This window comes from Thermobia domestica, chromosome 18 (genome assembly GCF_964235325.1).
Source record: "Thermobia domestica chromosome 18, izTheDome1.hap1.1, whole genome shotgun sequence".
NCBI lineage: Eukaryota > Metazoa > Arthropoda > Insecta > Zygentoma > Lepismatidae > Thermobia > Thermobia domestica.
This window is the reverse complement of record NC_137471.1, coordinates 75,743,963-75,762,654: the sequence shown is the minus strand read 5'-3', so window position 1 is coordinate 75,762,654 and position 18,692 is coordinate 75,743,963. Positions and strand designations below refer to the sequence as shown.

Here is an 18,692-nt window from a genome sequence, read left to right as displayed (position 1 = left end):
AATGCCTAAATCACACCATATTCAAACTTCAATTATGACGGAACTCAAAAATGGAGAGGATTCACAATCTAAATGCATGATGACTAACTGATTCAAATTTTAAATGAATATTCCTGAAGAAATTAAAGTATCAGAACGTAAGATTATTTCTATTTTTAACTAAAATGCATTTACAACTAAATACAACATATTAGAATTTTAAACCAGTAGAGATCGGAAACCAGTAGGGTAGAGATCGGAAGCGGAGTCAAACAAAGATGTAGTATATCGCCACAATTATTCAACATTTACAGTGAATGTTTAAGAAGGAAGCATTAATGGGAATTGGGGATTTCAAGATTGGAGGCAGACCATTAACAAGACCAGGTATACATATGATACGTTATTATAGCTAGATCCAAAGAAGGACTACAGGAGATGACTAACAAAGTGGTTGACACTGGGAAACTATATGGAATGGAAATCAACATCAAAAAGTCGAAAGTCATCAGAATACCCGAAGGAAACGCACCCTTACGGGTCAGAGTAGAACAAAAAGAACTTGAAGAGGTCGACAATTGCAAGTATCTTGGAAGTATTATGACAAGAGTCTCTTACTGCACCAAAGAAATCAGGTCAAGAATAGCCATAGCCAAAGGAGCATTCAGCAAGAAGAGATCACTCTTAACTAGCAGGCTCAATATTGGACTTCTTAAGAAGTTGGTCAAATGTTATATCTGGAGCATTGGTCTGTATGGTTCAGAGACTTTGCATTACGGAAGTTAGAGAAGAAATATTTAGAGAGCTTCGAAATGTGGAGTTGGAGAAAGATGGAGAAGATTAAATGAATGGAAAGAGTACCAAACGTTGTAAAACAGATAGGAGAGAAGAGGACACTTCTAGCCAGCATCCTTCGTAGGAAGGTCCATTGTATTGGACACATCTTGCGAAGAAAGTTTTCTTCATATTGCTATAGAGAGAAAGACGGAAGGGAAGCGAGGAATAGGAAGAAGAAGAACACAACTGATCGATGATTTGAGAAACAGAAGAAAACATTGGGAGTTAAAAGAGGAAGCTGAAAATTGAAAAACGTGGAAAAAAACATTTCCAAGCCTAAATCTAAAATTAAAAAAAAAAAAAACGCTTTAGTCCCAAGACCTGCCAAAAGGCAGAATACTTAATAATAATTAGAATTTTGTTCTTCAAATCAGCAATCAAATCAGCAATATAACGTTAAAATTCAACAAAGTCGGATCAATATATGTGTAATTAATATACAGAAGTTCTGGTGATGATTGCAAAATCCAGTAGCAAACAAGTTCCTGTACTAGTATCTGACGAGACGATAAGAGAAAAGTTTGAGGAAACGGTAAGTATAAAGTAAGTTAATGATGAATAATTTATACGTCGATACGTTCATAGCATGAGTAATAGGTTAACGTAGATTAGATTTTATTTAGTGGATAAGTACGTAGAAAGTAGTAGTAGTTAAATATATTTATTTTTAATATAACATTGTAATTATTATTATTTTCTTTTCTTTCTTTTAGGTTTGCAGTAGAACGACGTTCCGGTTGGATTGATATTTACGCGGATGCAGTTCAACGACTTCACAAGGCTACACAGGTGTGTATTATTAGTCCTCGATATTTCCTGCTCATTAATGTTTATTATTTTCTTTTACTATATATTTACTTTACTTTAATTAATAATTCTTTCTTTTTACTGTAAACTATATACGTAGATATATCCATTACTTAATTCATTATTACGACTAAATTATTTCTATTTTTTATGTTGGTCCCCTGCAGTTGGGTTGTACAGATTCATACATAAATTCATGAAATATAACTACACTTCTTTTTCTCTGCATTCACTTTTTGTACCTTCAGCAATCATTTTTAAGGTGTGCACTTTCATTCCCCGATACAGATTCACTTTAAGTGGTCTTGTGCAAAAACACCAACCAACCGATGCTAGGTGGCCACTAAAAAGCAAAAATGCTATCTAACCGTGTCAGGAAAGAAGCGCAGCAGTGGGACCCGAGAAGAGCGAGAGGGTGCGTCCACTGTGGTAAGAATACACCTAAATAAGGATTTCGTGAAACCACTGCTTTCACAATACAATGTAATTCGACCCTTCATGTAAACTTTCACTAAAAAAATCTTAAAAAAAGTACTATTCTGTACATCTTCACATCTTAGCACTCTTTCGTGCTGACGATTTGTAACAATTTCAGAAATTTGTAAGAAATTCACGAACATTTCAATGGTTCCGCTTCTTAACTCTCCATCTTTGTATATCCTGATTCACCTTCTTCAATGGTTCCGCCTAGTATACCCTGAATCATGTTCCTTCACTTTATAAAGTACTTGCGGCATATAAGGCCCAGTCCAAAATTTCATAGGTTAAAAGCACTGTAGGGAAATCTGAGAACATCACAAGTAGCGATTACTCATACAATGCCTACTTGAGAGAGTTCGTCTTCTTGTGCATGGTTAGACGAAATGCTGGCAGTATTGAAGCATCGAGAAGTCAGTTTCCATATCCTGATGTATTTAGGGGTGCTAAGATGTAGGATGTGGAAAGAGTGTAGAAAAAGTATACTAGGGTGTAGAAAAAGTAAGTTACTTTTTTCTGTGTAGAATAAAGCTAACCCGAAATATCTTGATATCTTGAATATTTGTGATGATCATATTGTTTAGTATTTGAGACTAGTAAGGTAAACGCACCGGATTTCGACAGGTTAAGGACATTTTTCAAAATCAATTGTCTATTGTGGCCATAATATTGGTCGGTGTTGGCCCATTTTTTCCCTTGAAATGTACAGTCTCTACTAATACTAAAAGTCACTTCAAGGCTCAAATGCTAATGTTAAATTTTTTTTTATGAAACTGGAACTCGCCAATGGAACCCGAATTCGACACACTTCACCTGGTTTCGACAGTTGCGGTACCTGAATTCGACACCTTCAATTATATCCATGTAAAACATTAAGTCGGCATTATTATTAGTAGTAATCTCTTCTCAGCTTCAAATATTGTTTTATTATTATGCAGAAATTATCAGACGGGCAAAAGAACACAACTTAAATTTTCTGAACTGAGTAGTTGCTTCGATGATCCTCAATTCGACATGCAGGAACCTGATTTCGACATTCCATATCGAACTGAGGTTACAACTATCGGAGAATTATGCAACAAATAGCTTTATGAAAGACTTTGAACATACTTGTACGTTTAGATATTCAGTTAAAATTATATTTGCACTACTTAGAATGAATTCGACAACCTTGTCGAAATCCGGTTCACGTTACAAATAAAGGCTCGTGTTTTCGACAACCCCCCGTTCATGTTACATCACAACCTTTGTCCTCACAGAAGAAAACAAAACGCACTAATTGAAACTCCTTTACAACATTAAAGTACCACTATTTGCTTGAAGCAAACCTAACTTTAATAAAAGTCTTACGAAAATAACCCGTTGTCTTATGATTTTCTTAAGATTATGTGTTTTTGATCGAAGAGTGTATCACACACACAACAATGTACTTCTTTTCTCCATACATATGACCCATCTACTGTAACCGCACTTTTGACACGAGAAAAGACACTCCCATAATGTTGCCACTTCTATTCACGATCGCAGGGATGACATCTTACGCTTATTTCACAACATTTAAGCACAGGTATGTCGAATTCGGGTGCCTGTCGAATTCAGGCGCGTTTACCTTAGTTACTTCGTTTTAGTTCGAAACATGTATATGATTTATAAAATTATGTAATAAAAACAATGATGTATGATTTATAAAGTGACAAGTACGTGGTCGGTAAATAAGGCCCATCAATAATATACTAACACTCATTACCCTACAAGACATACATGCATTGTTAAATACTTAGAAACTGGCTACTTGAATATGTGTTAGTTTGTTATTCTTTCTTGGCCAGTGCCAGCTTCTGTAGTAGAGCGATCTATCGTGTTCGGGCCTAGTTGTTGACTACGGGGGCCCGCAGGTCCGAGTTCTGCCGCGGTGTCTTTCATAATGTAAATCTCTATCTTTAATGCATGCGAATTCATATTTAGGTATATTCTAAGCATATTCTCGTGCAGTTCTGAGCGTTTGAGGTATCGTGGTATTGTTCATTATGCGACAAACATGAGATCGATGACATGCGAAGCTGTAAAAAGTGAAATGTATGGGTACACCACGAATACATTGGCTTGGTCGACGCCATGTTGAAGAATTCATTTGCTACAAGTGTTACCAAGTGTAAACATTGTTGAAAGTTAGTGTGAAATCTGTTTCCAATGGTGACTTGTTTATTATGTGTTTAAGCTTATTGTTTAAAATTCAGTTAGTTGTAACGGTTTAACTAACGACTGCATAACACAAGGGAGACTACCCATATTCTTAACATTTCATATCCATATTGTTACTAAATATCATTTCATTATTATTAATTATTTGAATTGCTTTAAAAATGGTATGTGTTAATTGAGTTCCAGTGGTCCCTCAGGTCGTAAAATTTTACTTTTCAAACGGTGAGGTTTATTTACCTACCGTGCGGGTAATAAGGTGATTTTGTATGTTTTCCTTTCAATACGTTTTTCATACATTTAGCTCAATGTTTAAGTTCAAGTAAATATACCTTAAGATAGATAAAATATTGATAAATAAAATGCATATAAATTTTGTCTATTACGTCATATGTATTTAAGTAATTAAGCAGTTATACTTAGGTGGGCCGCAAGTACCTTATTTGCCGCAAGTACCTTACACTGTACTCAATGCGTACATAAAGGAGAATGTGTGTGCAACATGTTGCATTTCGATTTATGTTTTTCTACGTACAAATCCATGTCGCGTGTAAGAACACAACGTACTTTGACTATTCACATACTGGTCTATTACAATATTTTTACTAATTTATTCGATAAATTTTAGAAATTGTGCATCCATCACTACTTACCTTATGGGCGGATACGTGCATACCAGATTTGACTTTCTTAATGTATTTTCACGTACATACGCATCTCACAGATAAGAACACACCATATTTTGATTATTTACACACTACTTTATTAAAATATTATTACAAATTTCTTCTGTAAATTTTATAAATCTGTGGATTCGGACAATCAATCTGCACCTTTAATGCTTATTACTTTTCTTTTGCAGTTATCAATGGACCACTAAATACTACACTTACACAGCGTTACATCGTATGCCAACCATTTAGTAATAAACCATCGTGATGCATTTACTACCGTCCATTATGCTTAATGCAGTTGTATATAAATAAATGAGTAACCATATTACCAACTACTACCATATGTAAAAGTGTAAATATTGCATACTACCTAGGTAATAGTATGTTAAATCCCTCCTTCCTTGCTTGCTGATCTGTATATATTTCTCATTCAAAATTTAGTTTTGCTTTCCAAACGCTGTAAATAAACAGTATATAGAATATTACATGTTAATTTTTAGGTTACTGGTGTTTTATGGCATAGGGATACCTCTCTAACTCAAGCTTATTATAGATACTTTAGTATCAAAAACAGTCAGATCTTACTTCTCTTACTTGCACAATATTACCATTCTTACAATGTGAAGCAAGTCTAGATTCGTAGAAAATCCTGTGGCCTGTGGAATTTCGCGTGGTCAAAACTCTGCTATCGGAAACATACTCTCCCAAAATTTTGCTTTTCCAAAACTTCGCAGGACGAAATTTCACATGGCCATAATCTCAATAGCAATTTACTCAATGAGTTTCTAAGGTCAAAATAATAATAGTAACAGTACCTAATAGGGAGAAATAGAAGAAATACTTAAGTAACAAGGGGAGCAGAAATGTTTATTTTAGACACTAGAAGCGTAGAAAATTGACAGATTCAAAATAAATAGATTGTATAATTTTAAAATAAACCCAAATGAAGAGGAAATCTTATCCATCGAATCTAGATTCATTGTTGTTTTTGCAGAAAAAATTAAGGAAACTATGCATTATACAAGTTCAACCAAACTAATCCAATCAGGATCAAAGTTAATATGGTGAAAAAAAAACTTGATTTGCTATATGAGTATGAAATATTACGTCGCGCTAGATTTCTGAGTTGTGAGTTGTCAAATTCTGCGTCGCGCATTCCAAAACAAAAGCCCATACACCGAACTCATCAAATCAGAATCAAACTTGGCGTGGTGGTAGACCTTAATCTGTTTGTTAACGTGTGAAATATTATGTAGTACAGGCTGGGTTCCCGAGTTATACATAAGCAAAATTCTAAATCACTGAACTTAACAAAAAATATAATGAGCACCGTTTAAATAGCAATGAAAGGTCAGTGTGAATGGGAAAAATAAATGTCTATGCGAATTTCATTTGTACTATAATTAGCTATGCGTCTCCTTTTAAGTTTATAGATACAGCAACATATTAAACATTCTACACTGAAGAAGTCATTTTGGCGAGGTTTTGTACTGACGGGTCTTCTTCTAGGTCAAATTACGTTTCATGAGGTTTTGGACGAGATTCTGTCCCGCTAGGTTTTAGATTTGATTTCGGCCAAGGGAGACTTGATTTTGGCTCGCAAGGCATTGGTCACGTTAGACTTTAGCCAGGCAAGATTTTGGGAGGCGAGGTTTTGGACATGTGAGATTTTAGCCAGGCAAGATTTTGGCTCGCGAGATTATCACCAGGAGTTTTACCCAGGCCAGATTTTGGGCCACGACATTTCGGCTGTAAGGTTTTGTATCCAAATCAGGATGTAGTTAGAGTCCTACATGGTCTTATCCTGCTGATTTGACATGTTTTGGTTAGTGATTGAGCTGTTTGATAGCGAACTCATATACAGACGGCCCAGTAGCTCCTTATACTGGGCTTTGTGGTGGACAAACACCGTGTGCGTGGGTTTCATCGGGTTCTCCCGTTTCCTCCCACTTTCTTCATTCCACCATTTCATTCATTACTCATCATCACCGTCTCCGTCATCAGCCTAACCGACATAACCGTGGGACGTAAAACTCAAATATTTCATTTCATTTCATTTCCTTATACTGGGAATTACGCTACCTCGTGGTAACATACCCCATTCCTCGATATTAAAGCTTTAGAAGTTGGCAATGGTTTCTAGTGGGAAGGCTAGAGTTTGTCATCCTAAAGATAAGCTGTCCCAAGCATGTTAAATACAATTGACATTTTACGAAGAGGTAACAATTCTAGACATCAAGATTGTCACTAGTTCCGCACATACAATACCTATGACGTAGATCCTATGGGGTTGAGTATTATCATTCATTAGTGGAACCGAGATGCGTGTGTACCAATATAAGGTCTCACATTATGTTGAAGTTTACCATTCTTATTATACTCGTAATATTCTGCTGGCACATACGCAGCCGCGTACGTGCTCCTAACATGATTCCTCCTTAGACAAGGATTCTGGTATATCCACAAAAATCTTAATGTTGGATAGGTCTTAATGTTAGTGGGGCGCGCTGAGAGGTCACTCTCTAGGCTAAAATATGGCTCGTCCCTGAAGAGTACATTGCTCCATTATTCTCGAATCTCAGTAGGAAGTCCATACACGATTCGATTGTCTGACTTGAAATGTACTTTTTTTTTTTTTTTTTTTTTTTGATCGCTCTACCTACAAAGCAGCGTCAAGCAAGAAAGCGATACAAGCTATATCTGGAGATAATGTTACAGAGTCTGTTGGGAGGAATTTAGCTTGTGCATGTTCTGGTGCTCAAGAGTCTTCGGGTGAGTTTAGGCCATGATAACGACTGTCGGCTTGAGTTTTGGCATATCGGCGACCTTCCCCACACTATCGTCAATATACTCACCTAGAAACGTTTCTACAACCACGAAATGACTCTATTGGAACTATTCAACACCTTATCCACTCAGTTCTGACTTTTACTCATCAATCTGTATAATATCATGCGTGATGTTTTCCAGTTACATTCTTTGTGACTTCCTATGTCTACTACTTGTGCGCTATCACACCGAAACATCATCATAAAAGCTTCATTGCACATGTTCCCAATTGACTGTCCAAGGCAGAATAGGTAGGACCGTAGAGGTCGATCGTGTCACCAACTTGCATTAATTAGATTCATATCGTGCATGTTAAGGTAACAAAATCTTAGTGTTGTACTGGTTTCTACCGAATCCCCAAGGTTCTCTACCCTAATAAAGATCTGAGAAGTTTCTTTATCCCCAGATTTGAGTATCACAGAGTACGATTGCAGTTTAATTGTAGGTACTTTTAACATTGTTTTCATGGTGACACAGAGGACTACCTGATATCCCTGCGTTCAAGGTCACGTGGAGCTTTTCAATAAGAAGGAAGCCTTTCGAAGAATAACTCTTCAGATGCTCTGCAACATTTCAAGGAGGTCATAGAGACTTATACAGCTATGTGTACTTACAAGTTCACTGGATAGTTGGTCTGTATATGTTCGTATTCAACTATAGTACTCGTATGCACCAAATAAATAAAGAAATTTACACTTGCATTGCTTCCTGTGATATTCAAACCCAGGAGTGGATTACGGAGACTTCTCGGACACCCTGTAGGCATTCAGAAACAAGATTTACTCACAACATTTGGAGGTTTCGTAGAGCTGTGTCTCCGATATAATAAAATTTTGATCTAGTAATAGGTAGTTATTTTACCGATTTTGATATAAAAAATGTGTGTTTGTACAATGAAAGAAATAGGTTTTATTAACTTTAAATTTTGTTTATTTTTCCCAGTGGGACAAAGGATAAATATCTAATATTCAGTTTCTTTGACCAATCAAATCCATTGGCAGTTTTGGTACTGTACCACGTTCTGAAAGTTGAGAAATGCTACTGTAGAAAAGAGATTATATTACTATTTTGTTTTGCAACGTTGGCCATGAACCAAAAATATCCTTTCTCTTTCTTCCCAAGTCTGGTAATAAACCAAGTAACACTGCCCTTAAAAGAAATTTATAGGTTGCAGAAGGAGACAAAAGTAACTAGCAAAAAGAAAGAAAGAAAATATTTAAATAGTGTTACAAGACCTACACGCATAATAAGTTTCAAATTGGAAATGTTACTCGAAATGTTGTCTTACAATATTTCCACTTCCCGTAGTTGATTTGTGTTAATGGCGCGTGCTTTAATAATATGCTCATTTGTTTCAATTTTTCGGAGTACACTCAGTCTTACTTACTGAAAGTAAAAGTAATACCAATTTCTCATGCATATTCATGAATTTCCGCGTGGTTGCTGTGAAGTACTGCCATTTTTAACCATTATATGTGACTTTTGGTGCTTTCTGCACTGTAGCTTTTTCTACATTTAAATACGAACAACAATAGAACTGGTAAATGGAATTATTTCTACGAGAATGGAAAACAAATTTGAAAGAATTATTCCTTTTTACTTATATATATATATATATATATATATATATATATATATATATATATATATATATATATATATATATATAAAATAAGTTGCTCACCGATGATATGGGCTCTATATGCTTATTTATTTAGACCTTGAAACCTCTTATGGACCCTATAACTGAAACTATTAACAAATTGGTATGGAGACACACTTTCATGGGATAATTTCAGTTGTTACAGTCAGTTAGAAACATCTAAACTTATCAACTTATTATTTTTATTTCGTTATGTGTAGGTAAGTTATTTCCAGGGCCAGTGTTCGCAGTTTGAAGGAAATTTCCGTAATCTAGTGAAATTTCGTAGGTAAAATTCAGCAGAAAAGGGAAAAGGGACTTTTTTTGATAGAACGTGAAAATTGAGGGAAATTCTACGCAGACTGGTTGACAATATAAATATTTAAACTTTTCATTGTTCATCATAAATGAACCAATACAAAAAGCAATAGTATGTGCAAAGCAGCATAATTTATATTCATTCTTGGCAGGGTGTATTTTTTTGTTTAAAAAAGTGAAGGAAAGGTAAAAGAAATAGGAGCAGGAAACAAATGAACAAAACAAATTTGCTTTGTACTTCCTTTAATATAGCTAAATTAATCTTATCACATAATTTCTGTCATAGAAATCGGACACTCAACAAACAAGGGGAAATCTGAAAAGGAAGATTTTGTCAGTCGAGGGAAATTTTCTTAAGTGTCTTCATCCCGGCGAAATTAAAATACCTCTAATTTTACAGTAATTATGTGATATCTTCAAATAGATAAAGATAATCGAAATGTGGAACAAGAGCGCCCTAGACAATATTATTTTACATGAGAAACCGTTATCACGACTCACTTATCTTCTTTCGATTTCGAGCCATTTTGAAAATCGGCATTTATTTTCGCATTTCTAAACAGCTGAAAACGGAAAGCTGCTAGGTGACTTGTGGTAATGGTACCTTACGCAAGATAATATTATCTAGGGCGCTCTTGTTCCATATTTCAATTATCTTTTATCTATTTGAAGATATCACATAATTACTGCAAAATTAGCGGTATTTTAATTTCGCCGGGATGAAGACTCTTAAAGAAAACCTACAAAGACTGTCCAGGGCTTGTTACTTCGTGATTATGACATCTTTGATATTACTCGCTCTCCCGAATTGATTTTAAAAAAATCTGTTAGTTCCAATGTAGGAATGCATGGGTGGTATCTTTAAATATACTTTTGTATATTATGTGCCTGCTAAGAATGCATTTACACCCATTGCTGGTAGTGATTCCAGCGTAAATGGTCAATTAGCGCTTGCATGCGTGCAACTCTGTTACCAAATGAAAGGAAAAAAAGTATTAATATATAAAATAAACTTTGCTAAAAATAGTAAAGAAAAAATGAAATGAAATCTTTAAGGTTTACGTCCTATGGTTACGCCAGCTAAAGGAGACGGTGATGATGAGAAATGAAGGAAATGGTGGAATGAAGAAAGTCGGAGGAAACGGGAGAACCCCGACAAAACCCACGCATACCGTGTTTGTTAACCACAAAGTGAACTTGGCGCGATTTGGAATTGAACCAAAGACCCCATGCACCAGAGGTGAACGCTCTACCAGTGAGCCACCGCGATCATAGTAAAGAGTATCTCACAAAACATACATTTATGAATGACTTGGTTTGCGTTTATAATGATAAGAACAGTTTCCTTTAGATGTTTATGCAACCCGCTACTTTTAAACGTTGTGCGGGTTGCATAAACATCTAGACAAAACACTATTTTTCGTGACTGAATAGGATATTAATATCTGCCGTTAAAGTCACCGTTACCCGTTAAGATGTTAACGGCTTGACTCCTTTAACGAATTCAGCCGAGATAATAGCTCTCGTCATTTTTTTAAAACAGAATTCAAAAATTTGCTTTCGTTCAAGTGTTATTATGTGTAACAACATTACAACCTTGTAACTAGCATTACAATCTTGTAAGTAGTGATCCTAATAACTGGTGATACACGAAGAAGCACATAAAATATTATTATGCAATATATAACTATATTGCTGTATCCAAAGAGGCACTCAACAAGAAAGATCTCTCCTAACTAGTAGGCTTAACGTTGGACTAAGAAGTATTGCATTGTATAATTCGAAGATTTGGATATTACGTAAGTTAAAGAAGAGATATTTAGAAAGCTTTGAAATGTTGCTAGAGCTGGAGGAAGAAAGCTAGCTAGAGGAAAGCTAGAGGAAGATTGAAATGATAAAATAGACAACTAAAGTTGAAAATATGTTGATACCCCAATAGCACACTTAGTAGGCCCTACATAAGCTAATGGTTAGCATGGTTGGGAATTCGTAATTGCAAAATAAGATTGAAAAATGCGTTGGTACCCCAGCAGCATACTGGGTAGGACCTACGTAAGCTAATGGTGGGCATGATTGGGAATTGCAAAAATAAAGTTAAAAAATATATTGGCCCAATATAGTTTAGAGTGTATGGCGTCCAACTAATGGTTTGCCGTCTTTGTTCAACAGTTGCAATCTCGCACTTCCAACTGTAATTTTACTTCTTTCATAGAGACTACATTGGAAATAGAGTTGGTTGGCAAATTATCGGCAAACCGATCGATTACAACGTAGGGCCAACGATGGCAGTCAATTAGCCTACGGTTTCCCACTCTTGCGCCTACTGTCTATGGTATTAGAGTAGCATAAATGGAAAGTGAAGAGTCAGATAAGGTTTTATACTTCAAATAAAATTATATAATACTGAACGGGCTTGAGAGGGCAGACATTATGATAATCCAATATTCGTCCTCAAAGACGTTTGGAGATCATCCATAGAGCTCTTTTTCAACCAATCAATATAAACCCACAATAACTTGATTCAGTGTATTAGTCATGTGTAAGTTAGTGTGAGTTTTTGTTGCTAGGTTAAAAGAAAAACAGCTCTATGGATAAACTCAAAACATATTAAGTTATTAAGCAATTATTTTAAGGACTAATAATTGGTTATTTGTTCCTTAAATTAAATTTATATATATTTAGGTGAAACAATTGTGAGGATCAATATGTTTTACTTTTCGAAATGAATAATGCAAAATCAGTGATTATCTGCTAGTCTCAGATCCGTAATCAACCAGAGACGGAGTGGGTCAGTGGGTCATGGGACAAGTGGGTCAGCTGGCCAGGATTTGTGATTGGGTCAGTGGATCGTGGGTCAACAGGACGTGACCCACCAAGACCCACTCTGACTCACCGACCCACTCCGCTCAATGCATTATAGACAGCATCTACTAAAAACTGGTGAATTTGTCTTACGTTTTACTTTCAAGGTCTTCATTTTTCTTCCTTTTTCATTTGTTTCGATTTACCTACCTCAGGATATCTAACTATAAGTGGAAAAAGAACTTCAGTCATTTTTGGATATTGGTATTTCTAATTGTAATAATAGCAAAAAGAGTCAATACTTGGCTTTCTAGACACAGTCGAATTTTGCATTATTTTTTCCTTTTACGTTGACCTACTTTACCTTGATTTGAGACTTACAAATTTTATCCTATATTCCACTGAAAAGTATTTGTGATTTAATAAGGAAATAATGATATGTGTGTGATAAATTGAAATTCATCATAATATGTCCCATGACAAGCACTTTACCATTTTACTGTATATCGTAAAGGTCAGATTCACCAGTATTGTAATAGCGAAGCTTGAGCGATTGACCGTAGAAATTCAAACTCCGATTAGGGTCTAGTGATAATTTCACAGCCTTATTTTATTACAAGTGTAAACTTTTTAGTCAGTGGAGGGGGGGGCATGGATTATGGGTCAGAGTTGATGACGATGGGTTTTGGTGGTTGATAGGTGAGAGTCAGTCATGGTGGGTCGTGGGTCAGAGTGGGTCACGGTGGGTGGTGGATCTAGTGGGTCGTGGGACACGGTGAATGGTGGGTCAGTGGGTCATAGGTCAAGTTTTGATTGGCTCAAGTTTTGATTGGCTTGATTGATCATCTCTGGTCAGAACGCGAAGACAAAATACGGGGAAGGAATTTTTTTTTTTATAGGGAGGTGCTTAGGTGAGTTCACCTTATATTCATACATACGTATCAACAAACAACTGGAATTTCAGAGGAACTGAAGCTAGTCGCAAATTTTTGCCCTTTCCTAGCCACAGGTCTGACTGATCTAGTAGCTAACGCGCCGACCTTTGGAATATGTGGTCCCTGTTTCTACTCTCAGTGAGAAAACATTGAAAGCTCTATGTTGATTCTGATTTCACCTTAAACTGTACGTCCACATTTCATAGTCTCAGTGCTGAAAAGGGACGCTAAACTCAAAACAACTACTAGAACAACAAAATCAGTAATTTTGTGCACCTTTTAATGCATTACATGTTTGCTTTCTGTGTCCTTGCCCACGGCATCCGGACCAGTTACTCCAACAACTACCCTCTTTGAGACCAGTATCTTACACGTATAAATGTATATGTATATACACCCACATACAATAGTGTAAAATACACTATATAAATTTTCTGTAACGATGTCTTCATCTGTTTAAAACTTAGTCCATAGGACGCTGTTCTCGTTTTGACAAAGCCGAAGAAAATTGTCCTCTCTGTCCATGTACACTGAATACTGTTACTGCGAAGTCGTGCCATAGAATTTCATTGGATGGATTTTGGGGCCGGCCACATTTCTATCTTTTCTTTTTTTTTATCCCGTTTTCTTTATGTCTTCCTGTTTCTTCTACTCTCCTCTTTCACACTATATTCTTCTTCCGTTCCGTCTATACATCTCTTCGCCTCGTCTTTTAATGCTATGTGCAATATTAATGCTCAGAACGTGAAGAAAAGAGTAACTTCAACACTAAATTTTTACAACTCGTGTCTCACAGTCTTTGCTCTTGCAATGTAGATGGCACACTAAGGGCCAAGGGAGATCCGTGATAAATGCACTCAATAAAAGCAACCGAATGTCATATTTCATAGGCGACTATGATTTTTAGCCTCTACTGCAGAACATTTTTTTCCCCCTTTCTTCTCTTTTTATTCCTTCTTTGAGAGGAGAGCAGCGGGTTCAGGCCTTAACAAAACAACACACTATGAGCAATGAACAAGTCAGGGGGCCTCGCCATTCGCGGTTTGACACCCCCTAGCATTAAGAGGAACTAACCCGGAAATGAAATGAGATATGTAGTAAGGCTTCCGGATTTCTTAACGGGTTTTTATGTTGAAGAAATTGCTATATTGTCTCTTTTTTTTTTTTTCCTGGCCCAAAAGCTTCTAAGATACAAGGCAACGTAAAAAGTAATTCCGAGAAGTAACTAACGTATATATAAGGAAAGCGTATAAAGTAATAGCCACCTATTTCATACGTAAGCTTTTTTTATGTGTTATATATATATATATATATATATATATATATATATATATATATATATATATATATATATATATATATATATATATCGACCTCCCTTCTCTTTAGTTAAGGGGTTGGGGGTGAGAGGACTACTATAACACAACAGAATACGCCGTAGACGTTAAAAATAAAGTCCACAGATAAATAAATTTATATTTTTGCTTCGCAAATAACAATAGTGGCATCTGTGTATATTTATATACTACATTATACACACATACAGACACATCAGCTGTCGCAATGCGGTTTAATTTCTTGCCTTTTTCTCTATTACCCCACCTTCTTTATTCCCTTCCTTTATGCACAGTCTTTTCCTTTTTTTTAAGAATTTCAATATTGCCAAGTGGTGATTAAGCAGAAACAATATGGAAACATGATTAAGAAGATACACCTTTTGATATTATACTCGGTATATTTCTTTTCTTCTGGATTTAAGAAACGAAAAGGGAGGTCCTTTGGTATAGAAAGATGGTCATATTATAACATTTTACTTCATCATTTCGCTTTTTTCCTTTTTTTAAAAAAGGCAACATTCAAAACTAAGAAAAAATCATAAAAAAACGAGGAACATTTTTATTGATTCAATAAAGCTTTTTTTAACACACGAATATTAAACTTTCAAGCCCAAGAAGTTTTGTTCTCCCCTTCTTTTATAATTTTCATCCATGTTTTTATACTTCAATATTAAAAGAAGAAAAAAAAAAGAGTTGTCCGCTGATCTTCTTTTCCTAGATCTATGTTATCGTGCTTGTGTTTTTCAAACATAAATTCTTCTTCACCAAATAAAGTTACAACTATTATTATATTATAGGACAATCTACTGTAGTTTCTTATCTTATGATGTGGCTATTAATATACTATGTTTATTGCTGATATCCGAGAGGAAAAGGATTTTATGTTATTTTTACAATTTTTCTGTAAATCACGCAAAGGACATGATTTTGCAGCTTATTGTAATACTAAAAATCAAGTTTCGCCCGTTCAAGATTCGCCTAATAACCTTTGGAAATCAAATTTTCATGTGGAATCTCAAAAAAGAGCGAATCTCGGATACAAGGTTCGCCTAACTTGAAATTATGTTAGTAATACTGGTAAGGAATGACAAAAATATATTTCAAAAGTAATATATATATATATATATATATATATATATATATATATATATATATATATATATATATATATATATATAGTGGCGAATCCAGGATATGATCAAGGGAGGGGCTAAACCATAGTTTGCCGCTTTATCCAGTGTAAAGCAGGATTGAAGCCCATTTTATCCAGTGTTAACCTGACCGTCAAGAGGCGGCTATAGCCCCCCGTTGGATCCGCGTATATATATATAATACATATAGTTTATGCTCAATAAGGATATGATCAATACGAATCGCAGTCTTTGTTATAGACCTCGAGAAATTTCAAGACGGCTGCCATGTGCTGAGTTTTGTTTTGTTTCTCTGACAAATGTTTCGAAACCCATCTTCCAGAAAACTTACGGTAGCCTAATTTTTGGGTTACACCTGCATGCAATAAGCTCCGTGGAATGTGCGAAAACTCAAAAGAGAGCTCTGTTATAGTAAAACGGCGGTTTTCACGAGTCTTGTCATTGATTTCTGTGACCAGTTCATCTATCACAATTCTCGGTCGTCCACTTTCAATCGTCACACCTTTACCGTAAATTTCACACAGTTGTTGATGAATGTCAATCAATTAGGGATGTAGCGGCCACCGCGAAAGTTTAGTCAAGGACAAAAGTAGAAAGTGGTTAAAAGAAAAACTGAGGAAGAGAAAAGAAAGAAAATAGGGTACTAAATAATTATCTTAATTAAAACTACTCTCAGATTTAGTATTGTGATAATAGAATAAATTTAATACCCATAGGACGAGTTTCTCCAAACTAGATTAAGCTGTTACTCTGGACTAAATATGTGCTTAATCAGGAGTAGGACACAGTCGTATTTCTTGGCGCTATTACTGCGGGTAAATTGACTACTCTAGGGATAACATTTATTCCACCAAATTTAGGAGAGTAAATTCAAAATCTACGAATAAAATATGAATTCCTGCAAGACAGGACAAGGTTAGGGAGATTGAGAGATTGAGACCGTTAGTATTTGCTAATGACTCGAGTAAAGATGATGTTTATGATGGAATTCGGCGAGCAGCATGAATCAGACAAAGAGAGAATTTGTTTGAGGAGTACGAATGATGTTGAATTTGTAATATTTTTGGTAGAGTAAAGGTAGTTGAAACTTGTACTTACTCTGCATCATTGAGCATAAGTTATAATTAGCAACGAAAAATGTATTTTTTTTTCATGTTTTCTTTGATACCATTTCGGTGTAATAACAGGAAATCTAGAGTTCGACATTTTTTTAAAATTAGGTCTATATATTTAAGTGTGAATCTTAAATGTCGAATGTGACTTTGACTTTTATTACTTAGGTCTACTGTGTTATTCTCTTACACACTGGTCTATTACAATATTATTACAAATTTGTTCTCTGCATCTTTTTGTATTTCCAGATGTAGCTTGTTGCAATATTTTACTCACTTCTCGCCCGCTTCAAAGAACAACAAAATCAACGTAAAATCAAAACGAAATTTAAATGCAATAATTACGAATACAATAGTATTAAATCTCAATATGTGTTTGAAGGTTGCATATTCATTTCCAAATTCATCAATAAAATACAGAATTCGGAATATAATCAAAAAATTGCCTGTAGTGCGACGCCGAGGGCGTAGTAGTACACTACATATTTTTGACATGCTAACTTGATTACAGATAACCGCTTCCCGCTATCGGTTACCGTTCTCACTCTATAACGGGATCTACATATATGTCACTTCCGTTTTTAGAAGAGAAATTAGATTGGGAATGGCATGTATTCTTGGGTTGCTTAATTGATTACAGAAAACAGTCTCTCACTAGTTATTACGGTGTTTATCCATGATTATCAATACAAAACCAGAACTGGTTTAATTCTACCATTTCCGGCTTGAATGCAAAGATGACAGCGGAGATGGAAAATATTCTTGCCTTGCTTAATTGATTACAGAAAATCGCTTCTCGTGATTTGTCAATATTTTCACTGTGTAACTATTAACGTTAAAATAGGAAATGTAACGATTAACGTTAAAATAGTTTGTACAACTTCTGAGTTGAATATCATTTTCATCATCGAATTCGATTCCTCTTGATCCTCTACAATATGTCCAAATTTGGTGATGATTGATGCAGTAGTTCTCCAGTTATTATTATTGTTATTATTATTTATTTATTTATTTATTTATTTGTCAGTACGTAAATACGAAGGACATCCAGAAAACAAAGACCGTTTAGTTATACAAATTGAAAAACATAATATTTATGGGAAGAAATTATTCTGTTGCGTACGTGAAGCTTCCTTCAGTTCTCTACATAATCAATCACTCCTATATCTACACATTTGTCTTATCTGTTCACGAGCTTCCAAATTCCCATATTAAACTCTTCTACTACCAGTTCATGAAGTCAGGTGGTCGCTGCATTCAAACCAAAGACTAACTCAAGAAATTGCTGGATCAAATTCGCATGGGAAATTTTTGATCATCTATCCTATAGTCCGGACCTTGCTCCCTAGTGATTTCCACCTTTTTCCTAAGCCGAAAGAGTTTCTGGGCGGTAAATGTTTTGGAAGTGGTGAAGAGTTGGAGAATGCAGTGACTACCTGGATTTATTTTCTGTATGGCCCTCGTATTTATAGTAGTTTCGGTAAACCAAACTAGTTAAAAATTGATGCTGCGTAAGGACCAAGTCACTTATTGATGTAAAACTGATACTAAAAGTACTATCATTAAAATTCTTCATTATGACAGTGTGATCAA

At 35.3% G+C, this 18,692-nt stretch overlaps 1 protein-coding gene across 1 annotated transcript in view; it reads left to right on the top strand.

Annotated features, from left to right (window-relative positions):
• LOC145675129 (uncharacterized) overlaps window positions 1-18,692 on the top strand; it is a 762,987-nt gene that overhangs the window by 209,361 nt on the left and 534,934 nt on the right. Inside the window, exon 3 of the mRNA XM_081745498.1 lies at window positions 1,530-1,605. Within this exon, the coding sequence (XP_081601624.1) occupies window positions 1,530-1,605 (76 nt within the window). The remainder of the gene's footprint in view (window positions 1-1,529; window positions 1,606-18,692) is intronic.